At 40.3% G+C, this 12163-nt stretch overlaps 1 protein-coding gene across 1 annotated transcript in view; it reads left to right on the top strand.

Moving 5' to 3' along the window:
* Window positions 1–12163, top strand: part of LOC121369265 (TBC1 domain family member 30-like) — a 64251-nt gene that overhangs the window by 10868 nt on the left and 41220 nt on the right. Inside the window, exon 2 of the mRNA XM_041494227.1 lies at window positions 1–50. This exon is cut by the window's left edge and continues 115 nt beyond it. Coding sequence (XP_041350161.1) covers window positions 1–50 — 50 coding nt within the window. The remainder of the gene's footprint in view (window positions 51–12163) is intronic.

Here is a 12163-nt window from a genome sequence, read left to right as displayed (position 1 = left end):
CAACTGTGATGTCGTCACCGCCATCCTGCAGGCTGTGTCACTAAAGAGAAGTAAGAGTCGGTCATCTTTATTCTACTTAGAGTTAAAAGTTAAATTTTTGTTTAAACAACAACACTAGAGTACACTGATTTACTAATCGTCGGCTATTGGATGTCAGACATTTGGTAATTTTGACATACTAGTAGTCTTAGAAAGGAAATCTGCTACATGCTTCCATTAGTAGCAAGGGATCTTTTATATGCTACATCCCACAGACAGGATAGCACATATCACAGCCTTTGATACATATAAACCAGTCGTGGTGCACTGGCTGGTATGAGAAATAGTCCAATGGGCCCACCGACGGGGATCGATCACAGATTGACTGTGCATCAAGCGAGTGCTTTACCACTGGGCTACGTCCCTCCCCTCCTTCCCATTAGTAGCAAAGGATCACTGATTTACTAATCGTCGGCTATTGGATGTCAGACATTTGGTAATTTTGACATAATAGTCTTAGAAAGGAAACATGTTCCATCAGTAGCAAGGTATATTTTATGTGCACAATCCCACAGACAGGATAGCACATACCACGACCTTTGATACATGTAAACCAGTTGTGGTGCACTGGCTGGAATAAGAAATAACCCACAGGGATCGATCCTAGAGCGACTACACATCAGGCGAGTATTTTACCACTGGGCCAGGTCCACCTAGTGTGTGTTTCTAGCCACATATTTATCCTTTGGAATGCAATCATTTAACTTTTTAATAATATTAATTAATCCATTCCGTCCGTCCATCTGTCCGTCCGTCCGTCCATCTGTCCATCTGTCCATCCGTCCGTCCATCCATCCATCTATGCACCAATCATGTATCCATCCATCTTATTTATTGCACATACCTTTTGATTTAACATATGTTAGTTGTGTGTGTGTGTGTGTGTGTGTGTGTGTGTGTGTGTGTGTGTGTGCGTGCGTGTGCGTTATAATGTGAAATAGGTTTGTTTATTTAAGTAAAAAGGACATTTCTGAATGTCATGTGATCACTGGTCTAGGGAGTGGTATATATATCAATATTTTCCATTGTTCCATTGTATAAATACATCAATATACTTGCTTGCATTTCAGCAGCCACCACCAGTTATGTGATATGTACTGATATATACGGAGATTATTATACAACTACATGTGCAGTATCAATTCATCAAAATTAATTTTTACTCACTCAGGGTATAATAAAATCCTCAAACTCTGTTCCTAAATTTCACACAGAATGCAAACAACTGTGATCATTTATTTATTACCAGAATGTGGACGTGCATAAAAACAATGTTTTTTCAATATCCGCAACAGCTTTCACATAGTGGTGTGAATTTCACCTAAGAACAAAACCTTTCTATAGTGAGTCATGATGCACCAATCATGCATGAAATCTTTTTATTGCTGTGTAATGTATACAACACTGCTTATTATCAAACTTTTGATAATGAATGTATTCTCTGAAAATTTAACCATGAATGCCTTATATTCATCTGGTATATATGTATACATTAAAACAGGAATAGAGAAATTTAAATATGATAACTATTTTGCATAATGATAATAGCCTATATAGACATAAATGATTATGGCATAATGTTAGATTAAAATTTAATTATACATGAAGGCCACATCAAATGATATTAAACCCATTGAAAATATATATTTTTTTTTTTTAGAAGGGAAAGGGCATAAATATAAATAACAATATTGAAAATAGGCTATAGGCTATTATTTTATGAGGTGGGAATCAGAAATGCTGCCTTATTGAGCTGTTGGACTGTACAGGGTAAATACACTTTGGCATATAAAAATTTGTTTCTATCATTTTAATTATACAAATTTGCAAAAGTGAGGCCACAAATGAACCACATTTTTAAAAAGTAGAAGAAAAGATAAGTATTGGGTAATATATATTTAATTAAAATTCTTACCATTTCATATCAAGTATTTGTCACAAGCTCGTTTAATACATGTTACTCATAAATACAGCATATACATATATACTACAGTGAAACCCTTCTAAACCAAACACTCATGAGACCGAGTAAAAAGTTTGGCTAGGGATTCTCAAAGCAATGTTAGCACTACAAAATTGTAAAACCATCAAATTGTAAAACCATTGTAGGCTATGACGTCACTACAGCAAACAGCCATAGTGACATAGCTTACGATGGTTTTAGCTTCGAAAATATGGGCCCTGGTTTTTACAAAGATTCTGTTCTTTATTGGTATTTAAAAAGGGGACAGTGAAACATATCTGGTTTTGAGGAAATTCCAGTTTACAGAATGTCTGGTTTAGAGGGGTTTCACTGTATATTTGGAGCCCTCTTTAAAGTGGGGCAGGACGTAGCCCAGTGGTACATCGCTCGCTTGATGCGCGGTCTGTGTGGGATCGATTCCCGTCGGTAAACCCCTTGGGCTATTTGTCGTTCCAGCTAGTGCACCACGACTGGTATATCAAAGGCCGTGGTATGTACTACCCTGTCTGTGGGATGGTGCATATAAAAGATCCCTTGCTGGTAATCGAAAAGAGTATTCCATGAAGTGGCAACAGTGGGTTTCCTCTCTCAATACCCGTGTGATCCTTAACCATATGTCTGACACCATATAACCATAAATAAAATGTGTTGAGTGCGTCGTTAAATAAAACATTTCTTTCTTTCTCTCTTTAAAGTTTGTTTATCTAAGTATTGTGCATATTAATTGTCAAAGTCATGATCGTTAGTTGTGCTTTCAAACCACTTATTTATTATCTAATTTATTCATGTTTGATAACTTTACTGTCAAAATATTATTGTAGGATTTGAAGTTTGTGTTCCCACTTCCATCATGCATGAAGTTTAAAGACTTAAATAAATATAGTTCATAATATATTACCTTTAAGATTAATCTGTAAAAACATAGGGCTGAATTTACAAAGGGTATTTATCCTTATTATTAGTAACATAAAATTTCCCTAAACAAATATGCATACTTAATAATTTGTTATAAAAACAGGTGTGAGTCATCTGTATATATTTACCAGCCTTGATGGTGTCGTGGTTAAGCCATTGGACATAAGGCTGGTAGTAGACCGGCCTCGGTGGCGTCGTGGTTAGGCCATCAGTCTACAAGCTGGTAGGTACTGGGTTCAGATCCCAGTCGAGGCATGGGATTTTTAATCCAGATACCGACTCCAAACCCTGAGTGAGTGCTCCGCAAGGCTCAATGGGTAGGTGTAAACCACTTGCACCAACCAGTGATCCATAACTGGTTCAACAAAGGCCATGGTTTGTGCTGTCCTGCCTGTGGGAAGCGCAAATAAAAGATCCCTTGCTGCCTGTCATAAAAGAATAGCCTATGTGGCGACAGCGGATTTCCTCTACAAAACAGTGTCAGAATGACCATATGTTTGACGTCCAATAGCCGATGATAAGATAAATCAATGTGCTCTAGTGGCGTCGTTAAATAAAACAAACTTTACTTTTAAGGCTGGTAGGTACAGGGTTCACAGCCAACTCCCACCCAAAGCAGGTTTTAATGACTCAATGGGTAGGTGTAATGTAAGACCACTACAACCTCTTCACTCTCACTAACCATTACCAAGTAACAACTAACCCACTGTCGTGGATAGACAGCCCATATATCTGAGGTGTGTGCCCAGAACAGCATGCTTGAACCTTAATTGGATATAAGCACAAAAATAAATGAAATGAAATGAAATGAAATAGGCATATGTCATATTTTAAGTCTGCATTTAAGACTTATGTAAAATAAATACATAATGATCAGACCCCATATTTTTGTAACCTAACTTTAAAAAATAACAATATTTTTCCATTTTTAGCTACAAGTTTTTTGGTTATTTGGTTTTTAATTTTTTTTTTTCAATAACAAATATGAAAATAGTAAGAAAGAAAAATTAAAAGTTTGTTTTGTTTAATGACACCACTAGAGCACATTGATTTATTCATCACCAGCTGTTGGATATCAAACATTTGATAATTTTGACATATAGTCTTACAGAGGAAACCTGCTACATTTTTCCATTAGTAGCAAGGGATCTTTTATATGCACCACCCCATAGACAGGATAGCACATACCACAGCCTTTGATATACCAGTCATGGTGCACTTGTTGGAACGAGAAATAGCCCAATGGGTCACTGATGGGGATTGATCCTAGACCAACCGTGCATCAGGCGAGTGTTTAAAGACAAATTAACTGCCGTAATCAACTGACTACTGAAATGGTAGGTTGCGTTCCAGCAAACCCAAGTTTTGAACAACGATGGCCACAACAAATGGACAACCAAGAGTGGTTTGTGTTTGAGGATTTTGAGAAGGTCAAAGCCAGTTAGTATGCTCAACTGAACTTACTGTTGTACTTATATTTTACTACACTTGTTGTTGGTAATTACTGAGGTTTTTCAATAGAGTGGCCTCACCTAGGCTGGCCAGAGGGCAGTAGTTCATGTTTTGTAATATACAAAATCTTTGTGATCTTGTTTGTGCTAGTTCACAAAACGTACAGGGCAGACGGGTTCATTGTCAGGTTACAAGATATATGAATATGATTACCATAAATTAACATGAGTACAGGCTCATTATCTCTACTTCAGTGATTACAAATGATGTATCGGCTTTGGTGGTGTAGTTGTTAAGCCATCGGAGTTGAGACTGGTAGGTACTGGGTTCACATCCCGGTACTAGCTCCCATCCAAAGCGAGTTTAATGACTCATAAGGCCACTACACATACGTTTCTCATAAGTGGATATAAGCATGAAAATATGTAGAAATAAACAGTTGAAATAATTTCTGAAATTGTGTTATTTGCAAAAACTTCTTCATGTATATATATAATACAAGGTATTCATTGGTCTGAAATTTAATAAGATAATAAATTTTGCAAATATTTTTTTTAAATAATGTAGCTCTTGCAAATATGTAAGAACATTTTATTTTCCATCACCTTTTACAATTGTTATTGATTTACACAAATTTGTAATCATATGATAAACTCAGTAAAATGATTGGTTAACAAAAATAACTCTTGATAAATAAGGTGCTAGCAGATCTTGTTTATTTTCTGGGTGGGATGTAGCTCAGTGGTAGAACATTTCACCTCAGGACCCATATTCACAAAGTATCGTAAGCCTAGTTTTACACGTAAACGTAAATCTATGACTGAAGAGCTATTCACAAAACAACGAAAACGTAAGTTACGTGTAAAGTTGGACGTAAATATAAGAGTGCCTCTGGTTACAACTAACACTGCATGTAAGTCATGTACATATAATAAATCAAGCACGATCACCGTTATTTACTATTATTTACAGAAACTGGCAGCATTTCTAATAATTGAAGCAGTTTGCGATAGCAAACGCCCACGGATTGAACATATTTTTGTTGGTGATCGAACGGATGTTTTCGACTAGGCCAATATCTCCTGAGTTATCTTTTCCTTTTTAAGAAATGTCCTCAAGTTCGTACCAAAACGTGGATCCTCACCAATACCAAAATGCCATGGTTCGCTGTTCGCGATGTTATTAGCAGACGACAAACAAAATTGCGTTTTGTGCATTTGTTATTTACCCGGTAGGCATTGTTTCTAAAAAAAATCTTTTTAATTACTCCAGTGAGAGTGTTAAATTGTAGATTTACGTCCAACTAAGTTACATTTACATTTACGACCGTTTTTGAGAATAAGGTGCTTCTTGCACGTAAACGTAAATCTATGGCAGACGTAAGTGCTAGTCATAGACGTAAATTTACACCTTTTTGTGAATATGGGCCCAGATGCTTTGTTGTGCAGGATTCATCACCTGTAATGGACTCAAGTTTTTTACCATCCCTACCAGTGCCCATCAAAGGCCATTATATATATTGTCCTGTTAATTGGAGCTCATATAGCAGATCCCTTGCTGCCTTATCATTTGGAGTAGCCTATGTGAGGGCAACAGGTTTCCTTTCTCTCTCATCAGTCAAATGTTGAACTAACAATCAACGAAGTCAAATCAACCAAATTAGCTCCCAATTCAATTTCAACGAACCACTCTAATTTACTCTCAAGAAATATGCATCAATTTCTATTTTACTTTAATCCTACGGGACATTTGCAAATTCAATAGCACCAAAACCAACCCTCGCCCGCTACCGACCATCGTCAGGCTGCTTGTGCTCCCTTGCACATGCTAGCACGGGCAACCCCCTCTCCCACCCCACCCTTTCCTGTCCTGGACAGAGGAGCTGGCGAAAGTCGACACCTGTGCCCATGACATGTGTGTACTCCAACAGCTTGTTTTGAATTTGCACATTAAACCCTATATTCTGTTCCGTTCCACACACTACTATTAAGGAGCAAAATATCATGTATGGCCTGTGTGTGTGTGCAGGTATGTTATTTTGAGCATTAATGTTTAAAATTTTTTTTTATATATTTGGTATTTAATGATTCAAAATGTTGGGGGGGGGGAGGGGGGTTTACAAAATGGTGGCCTGGGGTTTTTTTCTCACAATTTTCTAAATGTTACATTAGTCTACTTCATGTGATCATTTTACTTTAAATCTCACATGTAGACTTTTTGCTTCAGTCAAATAGAACTGACTCATTCTCTTTAGACCATTTGTTCAGTCTGACATTTTTGTAAACTGGCAATAATATTACATTTTAATATGACATATCCAGTTATTTAGGAGTTAAGCACAAAACACATGAATAGAACATATTATATTCTATTCATGTGTTTTGTGCTTAACTCCTAAATAACTGGATATGTCATATTAAAATGTGTTACCATTTTAGATAATTTTAAAGATCAGTGTTATAAAATACTAATTTCTTCTGAGTTTTTTCTTCTTATTCTGATATAATTTTTAATATAATCAGTTGTTTATTTCTAATAAACGAATCGTACAGAAATATGAACAATTATATCATATAGCAAGAAATGAAAAACAGAACATATTACAGGCTATTATTTTTAATACACAAAAGCAACAGGTTTTTGCCCTGATACTCGAGACTGCAGTCAGGTCTATTTAATATTAAACCCCTATTTGTTAAACAGTATGCTGCAGTGTCATTATCAGTTGATAAACATTCCCTTTCTCTCTTATTTCCAGGCTGTTATTCCATGTAGACTAGCTCACTGTATGTCTCTGTTGTCACAGCTGTGGTTATGTGGTGCATTCCACCATATCAAATCTCACAGACGGCCATGCTAACACATGTGGCAACAGCTGCCACTTGCAACCAACCAATCAATATTTGTCAATAATATACACTCCACATTTTAAATTAATTTTTAAAATGCGATCTTTTGTGGCTCATTTTGGACAGTTAATGTTTTTGAGTTAATGATGAATTTGTCTCGGCCACAGTCTTTGATGAAGTTTGAACATTGTGTGTGGGATATATTTTCTGAACAGTTGATTGAATTTAAGGCATATTAATAGAACAACAAATGCTGCTGTTTTTACAGAATTACAATGAATACCCATTTCTGTTTTATGTAAACAAAGAATTATGTCATACTGGTTAAAAATCGTTCTTAACCAAAACTCAATTGTGTATAAAATGCTGCTTGCATTGATTTCAGTACATAGCCCAGTGGTAACAAGCTTGCCTGATGCACAGTCAGTGTGGGATTGATCCCCATCAGTGGGCCCATTGGTCTATTTGGGCCAGTGCACCCCCACTGGTATATCAAAGGCCATGGTATGTGCTATCCTGTCTGTGGGATGATTCATATAAAAGAGCCTTTGCTACTAATGGAAAAATGTAGCAAGTTTCCTCTCTAAGACTACATGTCAGAATTATGAAATGTTTAATATCCAATAACCGATGATTAATAAATAAATGTGCTCTAGTGGTGTCGTTAAACAAAACAAACTAACTTTGATTCAAGTAGGATGTAGCTCAGTGTGTGTGAGGTGTGATGGTTTGCAGGATCATTTGCTCATGATGGATTCAGGGTTTTTTCCCATTCCAGTCAGTGAAACACAACTCTTATATAAAGAGTAGTATGTGATACATGTATATATGGGAAAATATACACAGACACCAACGGGAGCAAGTAAACAGTCCAGTTTTAAGGAGTATCTCATTTACATAGGTTCTGTTCTTTAAAGATATTTAAAAGAAAGACCTTGAAAAACATCCTGTTTGAGGGAATTCCATTTTACAAAGGGTGTGGTTTAAAGAGGTTTCACCATAATACATGTATAAAAGATCTCATGCTGAGGGAAGGAGTTACCTATGTGGTGTCAGCAGTTTTCTCTTTCTCTTACTCTGTCTTACTCTGTCTCTCTCTCTCTCTCTCTCTCTCTCTCTCTCTCTCTCTCCTCTGTGTGTGTGTCTCTGTCTCTTTCTCTCTCTCTCTCTGTCTCACCCTATCTCTCTATTTTATCACTTACTCTCTTTCTCTCGTACATTATCGTACATTCTCTTACTCTCATGCTCTCTCTCTCTCTCTCTCTTTCTCTTTCTCTCTCTCTCTGTCTGTCTCAGTCTCCCTCCCCTGTCTGTCCTCTTCTCTCCTCTCTCTCTCTCCTCCCTCCCTGTCCTGTCTGTGTCCCCTTACCCTCTCTCTCTCTCTCTTTCCTTTTCCCCCCCCCCCCCCCTCACCCTAGCTCTCTATCTTATCTCTACCGTCTTTCTCTCTTTTTCTTTTTTCCCCCTCCCATTCCCTTCCACCCCCTTCCCTGTTTTTCCCTTTCTTCTCCTTTCGTTTTTTCTTCTCCCCCCTCTTTCCCCTCCCTCCCTTTTCCTTTCCTTGTTTTCCCCCTCCTTTCCTCCTTTTTTTCCCCCTTCTCCCCCCTTCCCCTCTCTTTTTCCAGTCATTCTTCCCTTTTCTTTTCTCCTTCTCCTCCTTCTTCCTTTTCTCTCTTCCCCCTCCCCATCCCTTCCTCCCCTTCCTTTCCTCCCCTCCCTTCTCCCCCTTCTTCCCTTTCCCCCTTCTCCTTCCTCCTCTTTCCTTCCCCCCTTCCCCCTCCTTTCTCACTTCCCTCCTTCCTCTTCCTCCATCTTTTTCCCCCCCTCTCCCTTTCCCTTCCCCTTTTCTTATCCCTTCCCTCTCCCTCCCACACTCTTCCCCCTTTCTGTCCCCTCTCTTCCTCCTTTCTCTTTTTCCCCTCCCTCCCTCTTCCTTCCCCTTTCTCCTCCCCTTTTTTTTCCTGCCACCGTCCTCTTTCCCTCTCTTCCTCCTTTGCCCCATTCTATTTCCTTCTCTTCTTCCCCTTCCTCTTTCCTTCTCTCCCTTCGCTCTCCTCCTTTCTTTCTTCCCTTTCTCGCTCCCCCTTTTCCCTTCTTTTTCTACCTTCCTCTTTTCTTCTTCCCTTTTCCCCCCCCCCCTTTTTTCCTTCCCCCTCTTTCTCCTTCTTCCCTCCCTTTGCCCCTTTCTCCCTCTTCCCTTCCCCCCCCCTTCCCTTCCTCTTCTTCTTCCTCCCCCTTTTCTCTCTCTTCCCCCTTTCCATCCTCTCCCCCCCCCCCCTTCTTCTCCCTTCTCCCCTCCTTTTTCTCCCCCTCCCTTCCTTTCTTCCTTTTCTCCTTCTCCTTCCTTTCTCCTCCCTCCCTCTCCCCTTTTCCCTTTTTTCCCTTTCTTTTCTCCCTTTCCCCTCTTTCTTCCCCCTTTCCCCTTTCTTTTCTCTCCTCCCCCCTTTCCCTCCTTTTTCCCTTCCCTCCCTTCCCCCCCCCTCTTTTCTTTTTCCCCTTTCTTTTCTTTTCTCTCTTCTTTCCTGATCTTTCTTTTTCCGTTCTCCTCCTCCTTCTTTCTCCTTTCTTCTCTCCTCTCCTTGTTTCCCCCCCCCTTTGTCCTCCTCTTCCTTTCCCTCCCTCTCTCCCTTCCCCCTTCCCCCTCTCCTTCCTTCTTCCCCCTTCCCTCTCTCTCCCCCGGTTCCCTCTTCTCCCTCCCTTCTCCCTTCCTCCCCCTTTTCTTCTTTCCCGCCCTCTCTCTCCCCTCTTTCTCTTCCTTCCTCCCTCTTTCCTTCCCCCCCCTTCCTTTCCTCTTCTTTTTCTTCTTTTCTTTCCCCCCTTCCCTCCTCCCTTCTCATCCCTCTTTTCCCCTCTCTCTTCTCCCCCCTCCTTTTTTTCTTTCCCTTTCCTCCCTTTTTCCCCCCCCTGCCCCTCCCCTTCTCCTTCTTTCCCTCCCCTCTTCCCTCTTCCTTCCCTTTCTCCCTTCTTCCCTCTCCCTCCCCTTTTTCCCTTCCTCCCCTCTTTTCCTTTTCCTTTTCCTTCCCCCTTTCCCCCCCTCTTTTTCCTTCCTCTTCCTTTCCTTTCTCCCTCTACAACTCTCCTTTCCGTCCTCCTTCTCCTCCTCCCTTTTTTCTTTCCCCTACCCCCCCTCATCCCTTTTTCCCCCCTTCTTCCCCTCTCTTTCTCTTCCCTTTCTCCCTTTCTCCCTCCTCTTCTCCCCTGTTTCCTTCCCCCCCCTCTCCTTTCTCCTTTATCCTTTCCCTCTTTCTCCCTCTTCCTCTTTTCCCATCCTCAACTTCTCTTCCCCCTCCCTTTTTCTCCTTCTCCCCTCTTTCTCCTCTTCTTCCCCTTTCTCCCTCTCTTCTTTCTCCGCCTTTCCTCTCTTGTTATTGTCTTTCTTTTCCCCCCTCCTCCTCTCTCTCTTCTTTTCCTCTTCCTCCTCCCTCCCTGCATTCTCCCTCCCCTCCCCCTCCCCCTTTTCCCTCCCTCCCCCCCTTTTTTCTTCTCTCCTCTGCTCTTCCCTTCCCCGGCTCTCTTCTTCTTCCCCCCTTCCCCCTCCCTTTCCCCTTCCTTTCTTTTCCTCTCCTCCCTCTTCCCCCCTTTTCCCTCCTTCTCCCTTCCTTTTCCCTCTCCTGTTCCCCTTTTTTCCTTCCCTCCTCTTTCCTTCTTCTTTTCTCCCCCTCTCCCTTTCGTTTCCTTCTCTTTCTCTCCCTTCCCCCCCTTCTCTCTATTTTTACTTTTTTCCTCCCTCTCTACTTCTTCCCCTATTTTCTTCATCCCCTTTCCTTTTCTCCTCCCTTCTCCTTTCTTCCTCCCCTCTTTCTTCCCTGTCTCCCTTTCTCTCCCTTTCTCTCCTCTCCCTCTTGCCCCCTGCCCATCTCTCTCGCCTCTCAGCATCTCCTCCCCTCCCACCTCTCTCTCTCTCTCTCTCTCTCTCTCTCTCTCTCATATCCATAAAATCTAATAAAAAATTATTTTAAGGGGAATGAACTCCTGAAATCTTACAGCCTCATGATTTGCTGATCATAGATATACACCAGTGTTACGTTCAGAAGACTGAGTGCTCGAGAACAGTTTGACTGGTACCATGGTCTTCTGTCATAAGTGTCAGTTTGTGTTTTAGGTTAGTTAATTAAAGTGAGATAACCTAGTCTGTAAACACCATGGTATATTTTTCACTATTAGAGATGTTTTTGATAATCAAAATCAGACATTACTTAGATTTTATTGTTTAGATAGCCATATATGCATACACCCAAAGTGTTTCTGATCATCCTAGAGTTTCTAATACCATGAAATGTATTTTTCATATTTTTCAAAAGACATGTACCTTTGAGAAATAACAGTTATGGAGACAAGTTCTTGTCTATTTTTAAGGTTATTTCCACATTTTAAGGTCACAGACTCTTTATTTCACTCTGTTGGAACTTTATTTAAGTATATTTTACGTTTCTAGATCACCCAGACTTAGGGTGCATTTTCATGGTTTAAAACTAGGGTATGCGACTTTAAGATAAACATCAATTATAGTATATTTATATCATAAATAGATTTCTCTCACTTGTTATAGTAAGTTAGATTTCTCTTACCTGAATATAGTGTACGTACCAACTCCTGCTGATAATGTTGAACATTGCCACTAGCTGCTTGGGGCTGGCCTCAGTGGCGTAGTGGTTAGGCCATCGGTCTACAGGCTGGTAGGTACTGGGTTCGGATCCCAGTCGAGGCATGGGATTTTTTATCTAGATACCAACTCCAAACCCTGAGTGAGTGCTCCTCAAGGCTCAATGGGTAGGTGTAAACCACTTGCACCGACCAGTGATTCATCACTGGTTCAACAAAGGCCATGGTTTGTGCTATCCTGCCTGCGGGAAGCACAAATAAAAGATCCTTTGCTGCTAATCGGAAAGAGTAGCACATGTAGTGGTGACAGCGGATTTCCTCTCAAAATCTGTGTGGTCCTTAA

This window comes from Gigantopelta aegis, chromosome 3, assembly GCF_016097555.1.
Source record: "Gigantopelta aegis isolate Gae_Host chromosome 3, Gae_host_genome, whole genome shotgun sequence".
NCBI classification, from domain to species: Eukaryota; Metazoa; Mollusca; class Gastropoda; order Neomphalida; family Peltospiridae; genus Gigantopelta; species Gigantopelta aegis.
This window is presented reverse-complemented; position numbering and strand designations above follow the sequence as displayed.